Source organism: Melospiza georgiana, chromosome 7, assembly GCF_028018845.1.
Source record: "Melospiza georgiana isolate bMelGeo1 chromosome 7, bMelGeo1.pri, whole genome shotgun sequence".
In the NCBI taxonomy this organism is placed as follows: domain Eukaryota; kingdom Metazoa; phylum Chordata; class Aves; order Passeriformes; family Passerellidae; genus Melospiza; species Melospiza georgiana.
Window position 1 is genome coordinate 16778563 of NC_080436.1, and position 15751 is coordinate 16794313.

General features: G+C 44.6%; 1 protein-coding gene across 1 annotated transcript; it reads right to left on the reverse strand.

Moving 5' to 3' along the window:
- Positions 1 to 251: 251 nt before the first annotated feature.
- On the reverse strand, positions 252 to 15433 carry IDH1 (isocitrate dehydrogenase (NADP(+)) 1). The gene is made up of 9 exons (XM_058028215.1): positions 15344 to 15433; positions 12504 to 12631; positions 10726 to 11017; positions 8912 to 9017; positions 6187 to 6364; positions 5655 to 5806; positions 4441 to 4581; positions 2747 to 2909; positions 252 to 2254 (listed from the first exon to the last, which is right to left on the reverse strand). Exons 2-9 carry the CDS (start codon positions 12623 to 12625, stop codon positions 2161 to 2163), a joined length of 1248 nt encoding a protein of 415 aa, XP_057884198.1. The 5' UTR covers positions 12626 to 12631; positions 15344 to 15433; the 3' UTR covers positions 252 to 2160.
- Between the last annotated feature and the right edge of the window lie 318 nt (positions 15434 to 15751).

The window sequence follows — 15751 nt, forward strand, 5'->3', positions numbered from 1 at the left end:
ACTCCCAAAATAAAATTTCAATGCAAGTGGTATTTTCAAATTCTTGTACAGTACCTAATGCTTACCATGACACTTCACATGACAGCTGTGCCTAGGCTAGAACAAATAGAAACTCTATTCTAAGAAGGGAGATACTTTTTGCTTATATCACATTCCAACAGTCTGTCCCAGCCTGTACTGAAAGCTACTGGAGTCTCTCTCTGAGGCAGTTTCCCCATATTTGCTAATCACACAAAGGAAGGAGACACAAGGAATGTTAGTTGGCTTTTATTTTAGTTTGAATTAAAAATATTCCTTGAAAAAAAAAACCAACACACAACCATGGATGGAATAAGTTTTCACAGTCATGATATGACTTGCCATAAGACAACAAGGGTAAGCAATAGCCCAGACAATTGGAGAAAAGTTTGCACCTTTATGAGTTGTGGGGTGAGGGAAGAGGTTAACAGTTCCTATGCTTCACATCCAGTCAGAAGGAGCATAACTAAATGCATGGCCTGCATTTAGACACTGCAGCATGGCTTTGGTAGGCTCTTAGCCTATAAGGCTTGTTTCCAGCATTTACTAAGTGCTACTGAAATGCTACAGTCCTGACTGTAGCAATGGAACCAAATCCCTTGGAATCAGGACACTGTGCTCTGGTTGGCACTACAAGATAAATTCAGGAGGGCTGTGGTAGAGCTGGCATAGCCCTCTGAGCTCACTTATACTCACTGGGAAGTACTTGAGAGAGGAGGACAGTATTCATTTCTAAGGTCTGCTGCACAGTAGGTCACCGCTGGTTTGACCAGAGCTGTGACTCAAACTGGCCTTCAGACTGAGAGGAAGAGATAAACATAGATCAAAGTCACAGAGAAAAACCTCAGGTCTGCTGTGAACAAAATTAGGAATCCAGACCAATACTGAGCTTTTGTCAAACTCATCTGCTTAGGAAAAGTAGGACTTCACCTAGCAGCTCAAAGGGTGTCAGAAAACATGATTTTCTAAAAGTTTAAAAGTGTCTATGTTCATTTTTATCTAGTGTTTGTAAAGTTAGACAACAAAGCACAATACAGACCCAGTTACGCAAGCAATAACAGAAAAGGCAGGTACGCGTTTTCTCCAATATCCTAAAGTTCCCATTAACTCTTGCATTTTTTTCTTTGATGAGGGCACTTGTATTTCTTCTCATTCCTTTAAAGTGTCTGGAGGAACTACTGCACTGGCTGCATCTACCAAGTACCCCAAAATTTATTTCTTGGTCCTTGACATTTTTCAGGCTGAATTTCAATTTCTGCTTCATGTAGTGCTTCCTATTATTGCTGCTGCTTCTCCCACCTTTTCATGGGAATCTCCTTCAATTAGAGTATCATCTATATATTAGTAGAGTTTCACATGTGGAGGGAGTGAGACTGTAAAAATTCAGCAAGATTGAGCAGTCATGGGTGAATGTACCCTGGAAGGAGCCTATTAAAAAACTAAAACTGATGAGAGAACAACTGCTAAGAAAGCAAGAACAAGAAAAAACAACTGCAATTAAAAACAATGCAGAAAGTAGTCCTGACAGATCTCAAGGTGAAGAGTGTGCTCAAAATGCAAAGCTTCTTCAGCCAGAAGCTGTAACACGTTCTAGTGTGACTGAAGTCTGTGAGATGGGGCAGAAGGTGTGTGAGGGGGCTTTTGACAGGAGGAATAGAGACTGTGGTGTGGAGCACCATTCCCACTCTCCTGATAGAGTCCAAGATCTTGACATAAATATGAGGTGAATCCAGCACAGCTGCAGAGTCTGGGAAGTGTTGACTCAAAGCAGCAGGTTAAGAAGGGAGCTATCTTTGAGACACAAAATGGAGAGCTTGCTAAAACCCCCAGTTCATACCTTCTCAAGTCATGAAGTTCCCTTAGGTGATTCCAGTCTACAGAATTCACTTTTCTTGAGGAAAGAGACCTCCGGTGCCAGTGCTTTGCAAGAAGACTCAAGTGTGATCAGACAGAAAATCAAGAGAAAAATGAGTAATTGGGCAAAGAGATGATTCTGATAGGAAGTATCTACCAGTGTGATAATACCAGATGGCCAAAGCTGAAGAACAGCCTAAAAGAAGCACAACAAATGAGACAATGCCACTTACACTCTGATGTAAGTGGGAGACACTCTGTTAGGGCAGCTTGAGTGCAACCCATGCCTTAAGCTTTGGGCATAGAGGCCAACTTCCGCTTCAAGTTTTCAGCAAGCTTGTCCATGAACTCAAAGGTGTTCAGGTAATCAGAGCGTGTGATGCTGGCAGGGGGAAACAAAACAAGACAGGTATTAGTTGTATAGACTCAAATGAAGCAGAGGAAGACTATTCAAAGAACTTTGTTTTGCCTCTAAAACCAAAAGAGTTCTCTCCTACTCATCAGGCTGGGGTTTTAGCCATAAGGCTCTGGGAAGAGGTAGCCAGGTGATATTTTACAGTTATGTAGGTCTTCTTCATTTATTAGGATCTGGCCACCATAGCTAGACTGTCATACAAAACATGTAAATCTTTGCAATTCCTTCTTTACTTTTTTCTCCCATTCATTTTGTTCAATAGCAGGGAGAGAGCAATCTGCACTAAGTTGTTTGGGTCAGGGATGTCTCATGTTTGTTTTACAGGACTGGGTACAAGGAGTCCTATGATACAGACTCCTGTTCTTTACCATACTAAAAATAACATTCCAGCCAATGCTGTTCAGAGCCACCACATAAAACAGCCTTCTCTAGGCATAGTAGGTTATTTCAGACACTTACTTAGACAGGCCTTTGATGCAGGCAGCAAGGTCCTTTGTCATGAAGCCAGATTCAATGGTCTCAATGCAGACTTCTTCCAGGGCAACTGCAAAGTTCCTGAGGCTAGTGTTGTTGTCCAGCTTAGCTCTGTGAGCAAGGCCTCTTGTCCATGCAAAGATGGAGGCTGAGAGAGAACACTGGGTTATTCTATCTTACCAGAACTTCCTGAAAGTTGCTCTAAATCATCATGTAGAACAATTGGATTTTTTAATACCAATAAAACGGAAAGCAGACTGAAAAAGAAGATACAAAATCTGGAACGGGAAAGAACACTTATCTTCATTTAGGTATCCTTTGCCTTTTGTGGAACTTGGGGAAAAAAAAAAACCAAAGCAGACCTCAGAAACTACTCACTGCTTCCAGTAATCTCTACTATGCATGTAATCTTATTTTCCTCCTGCCCAAGTCAGAAAGAATGCCAGGTGGTAGGATTCTGTAGTTACAGAGAATATTGTGACAGAAGGGTACAGTTCTTTTCCTAACACTACATTATGCTCTGATCTCTGTGCAAATTTAGAGGATGCTTTCCCTCATGTCCCATTTCATGTACCTTTACACTTTGAGTGTGTACACGGCTTAGGGTGTGGGTGGTTCGTCTGGGCCATCAGAAAGAGTAATAAAAAACAACCAACCTAAACCTTAAGGCCTTGTGGCTATAAGCCAATAGTTTCCTGAAGAATGAGTGCATAAAGGCTAAGTTAGGTCCAGTTTATTGCTTGCTCTCACTCCATTCCAGCCTGTTTTTTGCTTCAGGCTGCAGCTCTGTCTGTAGAGACCCAGAGAAGCTGACTTAAGTCATGAGAGGACTGTCCCTTGCCTCCTCCTCATCACACACTGTGATCTGAGAAATACTCATTAGGCCTTGGCAAACCACACCTAAGCCTTTTGCAAGCTTATCAGAAACCCAGGAACTTGTGGTGTCTAATGAGCACCTTTTTTTAAAATGAACAGTCTTGCAAAGGTATTTTTCTTGCCTGAAAAACAACCCAAGTTGAATAATATTTTTGTTACTGAACTTTCAAAGAAAGTTACTGACTTGAATTGCAGCCAGGATGGAAAATTACTATAACTAAAGCTCACTCTCTTGCAACCCCATAAAAAGTGACCCAAAGTGAGACTCCTCCAGCTCTCGATTATAGTGAGCTAATGCACACTATACCCTACTCTCTAATAACCCTTTAAACAGCAGCCCAAAGTACATCAATGCTGTAAGCCAGGACTAGTGATCTATTTTTCTCTCTTTTCTCTTTTTCTTCCTTAAATTCCCCCTTTTTTTTCCTTTCTTACTTCCTTTAATTAATCTTTCTCTCTTTAATTCCTCTCTTCACTTTCACTCTGCCCCTTTATCCAAAACCCACTGCTGTGTGCTTATATAGCAGGTATTTCCATGCCATGTGTGCAATTTACTGATGTACTTTCTGATTGTTTGCAGACCCTCTGACTTTTGTAACTTCTTTTGATCAATGAGCATTTAAGAATCTTAGGTACTTCCTTCCCCTTAAGGGTAACCACAATCTCTGGAAGAAAAATGCATTATGACCTGCAAGTTTCACCACTAAGTGGTACAGCTGTCTACAGAAAGGCTGCAGATGTTCTTACTCTAAACTTGTTCTTTCACGTGCAGAGATGATGAAGGGCAGTGAAAAGCAGCTCACCAATGGGGTTAGTGGAGGTTTCTTGGCCTTTCTGGTGCATGCGGTAGTGACGAGTGACTGTCCCGTGAGCAGCTTCTGCTTCTACAGTCTTGCCATCAGGGCAGATCAGCACGCTGGTCATCATCCCCAGAGAGCCATAGCCTACAAAATACAAGTTTCAAAAACTCAGTGTCTCCTTTGGACAGCTCCCTTAAATTCCCCTTCATCTCCCCATCCTACAATCCCCCTACATCTTCCCACCGATAGGAAAATCCCTGAACAGCAGAGCTGTAGTGGTGCTTCTGCAATTAACTGGCAAGTCCCTACACATCAAAATAACAGTTCATCTGAACATGAAGTCCAGCTGAACCATGAGCTATAGCTATACAGACATTCTGCACCATTTCAAGGAAATGAGTATTCTTACCTAATTTGCTGGACAGATTTCTGAAAATGTACAGTAAGAGAACAGTAAGTGTTGGGCTGCTTGTCTTTCACACAGGGTGACAGGAAACAAAACAACTTATTAAGAGCATCTGCTCTTGTGAGAGGAACCAGCAACTTCTGATATTGGACATTCACACCAGTTCTAACCCTGTATGTTTCAGAGATGTCCATGTTTGAAAGCTGCTTTGTTTAGCAGTCCAACACATTCTTGTTCTGTGGGAGGCAGTTTAGTAGCACTACTTCAGAAAGAGTGTATTACATAAAGCCACACATCTCATCCTGTGGAATTCTGCATCCATATTTATTTTGGCACCAGGCACCTTGGTTATATAGGATTTTGATAAAGCATTGCAATTATGTCTAGTTAAACCTATCAATATCTCTCTTTACACCTGACAGGTAGCTTTAGGTCCTGAAAGTTTTATGACGTATCTGCAGAGCACCTGCCATCACACTCAGCAGCAGTCAGCTTCACTCAAGCTGTCAGTGACAGAGAACCAGCTGTCTAAATACTGTCCATGAGACTAGAAAGCCTACTAGTTATCATGGGGTAGAAACTTCCCTCCTGTAAATAAATACAACTACAGAGTCTACATTCAATAGATTTTCTTGTAAAAGCAAAATCAGAATTTTTTTGACCGCCTGATACCTCCATGACTGGCAACAAGTTTGAAATACAAGTTTTGAGACCGAACATCACATCCTGGGCCATTCCATAAGATGTGACAGAAGGACACAAGAGACTGCCACTAAGCCTGCTTCAGTGTGGCACAGGAAGCACCTCATACCTTGTGCAACAGAGTCAGACTGCACATCCCCATCGTAGTTCTTGCAAGCCCAGACAAAGCCTCCTTCGGATTTCATGGCCTGAGCAACCATGTCATCAATGAGCCTGTGCTCATACCAGATCTTTTTGGCTTCAAACTGGGACTTGTATTCTCTAGGAAACAAAAACCAAAACACCTTGTCATACAAACAGGGAATTGCAGAGTCTGTACATAGAGAGGTGCACAGAGGTAAGATTAAAACCAAAAAACCCTGCATTCTCATTACTCTTTTTTCCCTTGGCTGCTTCAGAATTATAGAGGCACCCACAGAGAATCTGTGGCTTTATTAGAAGATATGGACACCACAGCCACATTTAGCAGAGCTTTCCACATTGAGTATTGCGCCTTGCAGGACAAGGGAGACTGTGACAGATGTGGCATCCCCTGTGCCCTTAAAGTGTTGCTGAGTGTCTGAAAAAGCAACTCACAAGGCTGGAGAGGATGTTCCTGCTGCAGACTTCTGCACTGCAGTAGGAAGTACAGAACTGATTACCTGTCATAGATGTCTTGGAAGATGTCTTTGAAACGGCCATCATATTTCTTCAGAATGGTGTTTTTGGTGCTCATGTAGAGGGGCCAGCCTTTAGACAGCGCCATCTGGAAGGAACTGTGGGCAAAATCCTTGATAGACTGGTCAAGATTGTACATTCCCATGGCTACACCACCACAGCCTGTTAGTGGAGGAAGAACAGATAGGAATCAACTAGATTTAGCTTTGGTTTAAGAATTTTATTCTCCACATAGCATACTCTGGCTGGCAGGCAGACTGGTGCTGTCCCCAGGTGTCTTAATCTAGTTCTCAATTTAAGGTTGGTTCTTTCAGGAGAAGATTTGCTTTGTGTTATCAGCTCAAAGCTCCAGCAGTTCTGTGACACATGGATAGGAAGGTGGTTTTGTTTTACAGGCAAGTACACCTTAATAATGTGATCTAATCCCTCTAAGAAGTTTTGTTCTAATCCAGTCTAAGTACTCAAGCACACTGTGACAGAAGTGAATGCACTTGAACTCCTACTAGCCATTAAAGTAATACAGTCTTTTTCTATCAAAGCAGCAGGCAGCAGTTTAGAGCAGGAGGTCTCAGTCAAAGTCAGAAAGGGATGTGCTCACACCTTAAATGCTTTTCACCTTCAGAAATAACTCCAGCAGTCAAGGACTGCTTTTGCCTAGCTCAGGTAAACAAGACTCCACATGAACTCCTGCATTTTTTTCAGCACATGTGTGGCCTACCCTGGTGCTTTGATCCACCCGCTCAGGCTCACTTCTAGCAAGTTGTGGGAAGAATGTGCCAATCATGTGGGAGCTCAGGCAAGTCCTGAGAAGGCTCTGAGGAACTATCAACATTCACATGACTTAGATTGTGCAAGGCAGATGTGTTAGAAGAACAAATGGAAGTGTGCTGAACTTGCAGCCCAGCTCACCCAGAAGAAAGCAGCACTCATGGAAGAGGATGATTGTGGGTGAAAGGAGGGTCTATAGCTTCAGGAGTAAGCTTTGTCATTTTCAGAGCACAACTCTGTTTCTAATGAAAACTAGATACCATGTACTTAATTTTAAGCACCTCACTACCACCATCTATCTAGTTTTTGTACAGAACCAATATTAGGGAGCTTTGTTCTAGAAACACCCAAAGTTTTAAAATAGCTATTTTTCCTAATATCCATTTATCCTTACCACCTTCAGATGGTTGTTACTATATGGACATACATGCAGAATGAAGAGGGGAAGCCAGAGGAGGTTTATCTGCTTGCCAAGATAGCAATGTCATTTAAAGTTGATATTGGCAGAGAATGAAATTCCTGTTGTTACATGTTATCTCTGTACCTTCCCTATGGAGTCAAGGACAGTTCAGGGTGTGATCAGCTACAGAGACTGTGTCCTTTGGAACCATGATTTCATGGTTGCTGGATGACAGCTATTAATTCTGAATAAAACAGCTATTCTCATACATGTAAAAGAAAATCCTTATTGCAGTCATACAATCCTACTGCCTGCTAAAAATCTCTTGACTCAGTGTCAAGGTTGAACATATTAGTACAGCAAAAAGACAAGCTTCCCTTAATTATTTGGGAGATGTGCTGGCACAACAGTTATCTGTGGGGAGGCCAGCTCCCTAGAGCAACAGCAGTAATCTGCCATCTTTGCATTTCCCTGCCTTCTGCTTGCTGATGCAATGCAGAGTAGCAAACAAGACTGGCAGCTGGATGGCCACACATCTCCAACACAGGCTCAGCAGTCACCTAGCAAATGAAAACAGATTGGGACTGGCCACAAAGGTGAACTCCAGATGAAAGGCTATGCAACAAGAGATGATAGAGATGTAGGTTCTTAGGAGCAAGCATGCCAGAGAAATCAAGTATTACCAAGGAGGGTCATATGTCAGTCTTGGTATTTGTTTGCCAAACCAACTGCAACAAACCAAGTGGTTTATGTGGTTTCATTTTTTTGTAGCTAAATAGATCACTGTAAGACTTTACATCCTGAACCCTTTGATTAATGACAGACAGACATGACCTGTATGATGTTTCCTTGAATCCTGCCCCCTAGAGAAAACGGCCTGAGTTCTGGCAACATGTCTGCTTCCATTAACAAAGCCCAGCAACACCAGGACTCTTCTGAGCCTTGCAATGTCTGCAACCAGCAGAGCAATAGGGAGAAGAGAGACACCAAAACCTTCAGGACTGCATCTATGAAAACAGTTACAGCCTACACAGTCAGGAGCAGCCTTGTGAAATCCTCTTTCCACCTTACAGACTAAGTGTTAATTCTCATTTCTCTTGAGCATATAAAAAGACTGCTTCATAAAGAAGGGCAAAAACTGAAAAGGTATAGAGATCAGCAAAACAAACTAAACCCAGAAAGAATTGCACATGGATTGCTCTCAAATATATCTCCCCATAGGTCAAACCTAGTTTACATAGTAAGTCTGCCTCTGATCAGAGAGAAAAACATATATGCTGCTACCAGAGTCGTCATATAGTGAGCATGACAGGTGGCTAATCTAAAATGATTGTGTTCTTGAGGTGCCTCTTTGATCCCAGGAAGATTTCACGGTACTTCCAGTACTTGACAAATAAATGAAGAAGGCCCAAACTTTCTCCCCCACTCTCTCTCAAAGTCATATTTTACCATCAAACAGATTTGACTGATAATTCAAGGTTGAATTAAATAAAAAAATACCAGTGTATCAGTTTTAATGACTAATTGGAGAAAATACCTACTTTCGAAGTTATGGACCAGATATGTGACTGGTTTGCCTCCATCTGCAGGAGTGTAGGTCATCTCTACTTTTCCAGGCCCAGGTACCACAAAATCAGTTGCTCTGTACTGTTAAAAACAAAAAAAAGCCATGATAATTTTTCTATCAGGAAGAGAGAACCATAAAAGACAGTCCTCATTTGGGAGGGCAGGTTACAGAAAAACAGCTGGACTAAAAACCCCATTAAGCAGACTCTTTCTTCAGCCATATTGTCATTGGATTATTTTACTAGAGCTTAGAAAGACGAGAGTCATGGAATCACTTAGGTTGGAAAAGACTCTTAAGATCAAGTCCAACAGTTAACCCAGCACTGCCAAGAGCATCACTAAACTGTATCCTTAAATAGTCAAAAGTCCACCTGTTTCAGAAACCATCTTCCCCTTTAGGGGAAAAAGCTCACAGATTCTTGGGCCCCATCAATGGGCAGAGTATCTACTTTTGCAGATGCGCTGAAGTTTTCAAGTGCAGAGTATTTAGACTGTTGTGTGGTTGGTGGATAGAAAGGCTCCTCTCCCTGCCTTAAAAAAGCCATTCATATTACAGCTGCTGATCTTGTAGGGTTCATACATCATACAAGATGACATTTGAAAGGCCAACCTGTAGTAAGAGCCTTTGAAGTTAAAAACTTTAAGTTTTTATTAATTTAAATGCCGCCTCATCTTCCCAATTGTCCTGAACAGTACTATTTAAGGTTACATTTCCTTGAAACTTATTATTCTTTTTCATGTAGCTTTCCTCCTATTAAGGGAATCTGTTCCCTGAGCTGTTCTGAAGTTAGTGTCTTGCTCCTATGTTCTTTGTATGTTCTGATATTGTTCCTTTCACTTTAATCTCATACTTTTGCAGGGTTTCAATCCTTTCCCTTTAATCCACTGTTTCCTATTATTTTAACCTTCTCAATTTTTCACAACCTTTAAGGATGTTGAATCCCATTCTTTTCTAGTGTCAGGGTTCTGCAATTATTTTCATCTTGAAAACTTTTTACCTTCCTATAGCAGGTAATTTAATGACTTGCTCTCAGTTTGCAGGTTTAGCCACCTATTTAAGCACTTGGCTCTTCTAGAAGACTTCTCTTTTGCCACGTTTGGTAGCTTTATAACATATGATTGCCCATGGAGAACAGTATGGCTGATTCTTATCTTCCAGGCTACCCAGAGGGCACAACACTGAGAATGGTTCCAGGGCTTTCCACAGCCTTGTACTACCATTGTCAGGGAAGTTCTGATAAGAGGTTTCCCTACTTCTGCACCACAGCCTGATGTGCCCAGGTCAGATACCAACTCAGGTGTGCTCTGCAAGAAACAGAACAAACCCACACCCCCATACAGAAGGCAATTTTGCCCACTTCTAGAAATCATTCACTTTTATCCATTTTTGCTATGAGCAACATTTGACACCAGAAAGTCCTGCAAAGTAAGAAGGTGGGCAGCGTAAAATAATATTTTCTAAAGATTCATAAAGTTCTTACGTAGGAAGGAGTGTTCTAGGGAGGTGAAGAACAATAACCTAGCAGAGTTAAGTGCCTGAGTACAGGCCTGTGTAATCCAAGCACAGGTTTCTGAATGCTGTTTATACAGTGACAGTGCTCAAGGGATAGAGGCGTGAACCATGCTCTCCCACACTTGCCAGGTGCAGCACAAACAAAGTGCTAGCACGTGTGTGCTCCCAGGTGGAATGCAAGGCACAGAGCAGGAGCACAGGGATGTCTAAGTCTTTGGAGCTCTATACCAGCCAGGAATAAGCCTGTTAAGAGGGGTAAACACTGGAGTGACTCACTTGATCCCCATAAGCGTGACGGCCGATGACAATGGGTTTCACCCACCCAGACACCAGCCGGGGAATGTTCTTGCAGATAATCGCCTCTCTGAAGACAGTGCCACCTAGGATGTTTCTAATTGTGCCATTGGGAGACTTCCACATCTGCTTCAGCTTGAACTCCTCCACTCTGTTCTCATCAGGAGTGATGGTTGCACACTTTATGCCAACGTTGTATTTCTTTATGGCTTCAGCAGCTTCCACAGTTACTTTATCATTTGTAGCATCACGATGCTCAATGCCCAAGTCATAGCTGTAACAAACCCACAAACATCATCAGGACTTCCCAGGACATTTGTTTGTATTCAACAGGAAAGAAACAAGACCCTACATGTCCTTGTGAGTGTAGGTGCAGCATTCTGCCACAACTGAAGTTATCCCTCTTCCAGTACAAATGCTGCTGGACTGGAAGAAAACAGACTTATACAGTGACATTTCTCCTGTTGGTGGAGGTTGGTAGGAGATGGGAGAAAGGAGAGCTTCAGTTCATGGCTAAGGTTTGCTGCCAGCATGGGACTATCTCCTCTGCCTTGCCTTCTGAGTTTCCTGCAATGGCACCTGTCAGTTGAGGGTTTTCATTGCATGGAGCAGCAAAGTCCCCAGATATGAGCCTTTATTTCAAACCTCTTGTGCTGAAGGCTCTGGCTTCCTTCATGTACTGAGCACATGAAGCTATACTACACTTTAAAACTGCTTTGACAAGGGACCCACGATCCTGCTCTGGCAGCAAAACTGCCAATATTCCTCTCAAGCATCAGAGGAAGGTCATTTCCATACTCACTGTTTCAATAGCTTTTGGAGAACAATGGGTGCCCAGCATGGGACAGCCCTGAAGCACAGCCAGCTGTACATCAATCTAGCCATTGTGCTGCCTCAGCCAGGGGTTTGCTTGCCCTCCTCCCACCCTCTTTGAAAAGGGATGTTCTCCAGACTGTGTGCATGTATTATGCTGCTGGGTTCCTGTCTGCCTGGTTCCCAACAGCAGCAAGCAGAAAGCCTGATGTAGGTGGCATACAAATGGCTCCAGTGGCAGGGGAAGAGGTCAGACTTGTGGGTTTAACTATGGCAGACACCACTGAAGGCCTCTGTCCACACGGCTAGGAGCAATGTAGCTGGATACTCCTCTAATAATTATAGCTCAGTGGCCAGAAAAGGAAAAGATTATTTGTTCTGCTTGGCCAGATGCTATAGATAGCATGTTCCTTTTGCTGTACCCAGCTGCTAGTATTTGTTATTCTCCAGAAGGGAGTATAGGAGCACAGCCTAGCTTCAGGGAGTAATTGCAACAGTTAGCTCACATTGTCAACAGCAGAGCTCAGGCTCACAGCCATCAGGGCAGAGTCTGTGCCCTACACACACCCTTCTGTCCTCTGGGCAGACCTTCAGACAGGCATGGCAAGAAGCCATAAGCCCACTCAGGGGTGCAGGATGCTATGCTTCAAGTCAGGGACTGGCTGAAACAGCCCATATTTCTTCTCACTGTTTAGGCTGCAAGGTCATGCAGACTGTCCAGGTCGTGGAAACTCCAAGACAGAGGAAAACAAAATACTAGCCATGTCTCTGAGAGACTTTCTTGGAGACACAGCACAGGCAGAACTCTAACTCACAAGTCAGCATGCACTGCTTACTGCTGCGAGGAACCCTGGAGGGCAAGCTTCCGGTGCGAAATGAAAACCCATCAACACCTCCTGACACATGCAAACTTCAGTACATTCAGCTGAATGTCACAGAGTCATTACCTGTGCAAATCCAGATCTACATAAGGAAAAATCAGCTTTTCTTTAATCAGCTCCCAGATGACTCGTGTCATTTCATCTCCTTGCATTTCCACAACGGAGCCTCCACGGATTTTTTTAGACATCTTGAACTGCAATAGGCATTAAAAAAGTCCAAATTAAGTTAAAAGCTACCAATACATGTATCCTGCATTTTTACCACATAACTAGGTGAGGCAGTAACATCGCATACAGAATCTCTCCAAAAAGTCTCTTGAAAATAACCTCAATTTATCCTTAGTTTCATGTTACATGGTATTTTCCTTAAAGCCCCAGCTCCTAGAGAGATCTGTGTGAGGATAAAAAGAAAGATTAATACCTTGACAATTAAGGGCATGGGCTTTAATAATGATTGTATCAAAAAATTTAAAAATATGACCAAATTCTTCCCCCAAATTCCACAGAAGTAGATAAGCACCATTTACTTTTAGATTTCATGAGTTCTAGCCCAGTTACCTGTTTCTCCACCTTTTTCTGAAAATCAGGGATTAATGGACATGATTACAATGTCAGCTCATACTGCTGAAACTACTAAGATTATTATGTTGTAAGCTTCTTTATTAACTTTGTCCCCCAGGAAGGAAGGAAACAGGTAGAAAAATGCAAGGGCTACACATCAAGAGTATTTACTTGTGGCAAGCTTTATTTCTACAGATAAAATAAATACTGGACAGATTTGTTTGCTGTAGGGAACAAAGACTAAAAAAAAAAAAAAAAAAAGAACTTGAACTCTGCCCTTCTATTTGCACTTTGTTCTTTGTCAAGACAACCTCAGAAGGTACTGAACTGCTCTAGAGTGCCCTTCTTTCCAGCAGTCACAGCTTCTTGGGTCTGGGATTATGCAAGAGTTGCGAGTTGGCAAGCTCCTCCCTCAGACAGCCCTGTGCTTGTGTGCAGCTGCTGGATACTACAGTGAGATAGCAAACGCTGTGCCTGAGGCTGCCGTCTCGGAGACCAAGGGCCAGGAATACTTGACCCAGAATGAAGAGTCCTACTGTACACAGGATCTGTTCATCCAGACCAAGTCATTCCGAGGTGTGAGGCTTGCAGAGCAAGGCCTCCCATTGCAAACATGTTGCGAGACTATACCAGGATTAAAATTTTATTTATTTTTAATTAAGTAACTTGTGCTGCATTTCCAAAATCCAATCTATTAACCAATTTTAGTCTGAGAAGAGAATAAAATTTCTAAGCTATGTTCACAGGATCAAGCTTTTCTAAACTTTTTAAAGCTCAAAAACAAAGAGGAAGCAAAACCAACAACAACAAAACGCCAAAAAAGACACCTCCAGACAAAAAAAAAACAAAAACAAAAAACCCCAAACAAAAAGCCCCACCTAAAAAATAACACAAAACTCTAAAAACAAAATTGAAAAAGTAAAATGAGGTTGCGTTACAGAGACTCAGTTTAAAAGATAAACTACTTCAGGCATTTCTATCCCTAACACAGCACCTTGGCTTATATTGGGTCTCTCTAGTCCTCAAGGAGAACTTAAACTTCACATGACCCCACTCTATCTGAAATCAGTTTAGTTATGCAAGTATTTTGAACCCAATTTTCAACTGTGACTATCTAAATAACAAGGTCTGTATCATAGTCCAAGGCCTTGGCACAGAATTACTACTGTAGGAGAGTTCAGTTTTGCTTTTTGGAACAATCTGAGAAACAGTCCGATTCATTAAAGTAAAAATGTAGACAGGCACAAACCCCGAAAATACCGCTTGTTTTGTGGTTTGGTTCCACTTAACTAGGACAAATCAGACTGTGTCAGTCATAGTAATCACTTTGGCTTCAGAACCATTTGATGCTGCTGCCATGCAGAGAACACAAAGGTAGGTGAGAAACACCTCCATTGATGTGTGGGAACAGCAGCCTCTTCAACGACTCTGACAGCATCCAGCATGTTTGTGCGACCATGGCCAGGCACTGGCACTCGTCCCATCCTCACCACCAGTGCCCCAAGTTTCTCTGTGAACTGGGGCAGTACTGCAGCAGCATCCCTTGTCTGCTCACCATGCCGAGAGGCTCCTCTGGAGAGCACACATCCCCCAGAGCCCAACTCTGCCACTCGTCCCCGCTGATTTTGTACTGAACTGCCAAAATCCAGCAAGGTCTTTCCCCCGTAGCAGCTCTTCTTTAAACACACTTAACCCAGGCACACAGCCAAGGCAACTTAGAAGAAACCGTCTATTTCCAAATCCCTCTTGGTCCCGCGGAAGGGCTCGGGGCCTACGGGCAATAATTAACTATTGCAACAAGTCCGTGACTGCGGCGCACAGCTCATCTCGCGGGAGGGCGGGCTGGCCGGGGGCACGGAGCGGGTCGCTGGCACCCACCGAGTTGCCGGCTGCACTCGTTTTTCGGCCGTACTGGCCCCTGACAAGGCGATCTGGTGGCACACGGGGGATTTTCCCACCGGGCCGAGGGGAGCAGCCCCGCCACGGCCAAGGCTGAAACCGCGGCACCGGCACGGCCGCGCCTACGGCCACTCCCCAGGCGGGAGGGGACAGCCGAGGGCCCCCGAGCCAGCGCCAGGGACACCACCGACTAGCGGGAGCCCCGAGCACTACGTGAGGTAGTCCAGGACAGGGCGGGCGATCCCGGGGTGCAGCACCCTCAGCGCCAGTCGCGGCGGGCGGGGCGCGGTCGCGGGGTTCCGCCCGCCCCAAGGGAAAAAAGCCCTTAAACACAATCGCACCCAGGGGGACCCGCTGCGGAGCGCCGCGCCCGGGAGAGTAAGGACAAAGGGGGTCTGTGCGGCGGCCAGACCGCGGCGCGCTGAGGCGGTGGCGCTGCCCTTTACCTGCGGGCGCGGTGCCGGTCCGTTCTCCGTTCCGTGTGGCGGTGCGGCAGCGCTGGGGGCCCGGGCCGTGCGCGGGGCCCTTTATGTGGCCGCGCCCCCGCCCCGCCCGGCCCCGCGCCCGCGGCGCCCCCTGCTGGCCACGCCCCTACTGGCCGCGCGGGGCCCCTCCCCCCGGCGGTGGCGGCGCGAGGCCGCTAGGGGGCGCGAGGCTGGCGCGTGGCCAGCATCGGGCCCGCCCTGGTCTCGCGCGCCGGTGCCCTCGTGCGAGGGGCCCGCAGCAGCTCGGACCGCGCGGCTGCCGTTCCGGGCCGGGCGCGTTCCGCGCTCTGGCACCCCCGCGCAGTGAGTGCCCGCCGGCACGGGGAACCCGCTGGCACCGGGGGGCTCGGGCGTGGCCCAGGGAGAGCA

What these genes read in the sequence shown, in the direction of transcription:
- IDH1 (XM_058028215.1), bottom strand. Translation starts at nt 12,625, where the DNA reads ATGTCTAAAAAAATCCGTGGAGGCTCCGTTGTGGAAATGCAAGGAGAT. An exon ending in GTAGATCTGGATTTGCACAG is followed by an intron (nt 11,018 to 12,503) that starts GTAATGACTCTG and finishes GGTTTGTTACAG; the next exon opens with CTATGACTTGGGCATTGAGC. An exon ending in TTCCAAGACATCTATGACAG is followed by an intron (nt 5,807 to 6,186) that starts GTAATCAGTTCT and finishes TTTGTTTCCTAG; the next exon opens with AGAATACAAGTCCCAGTTTG.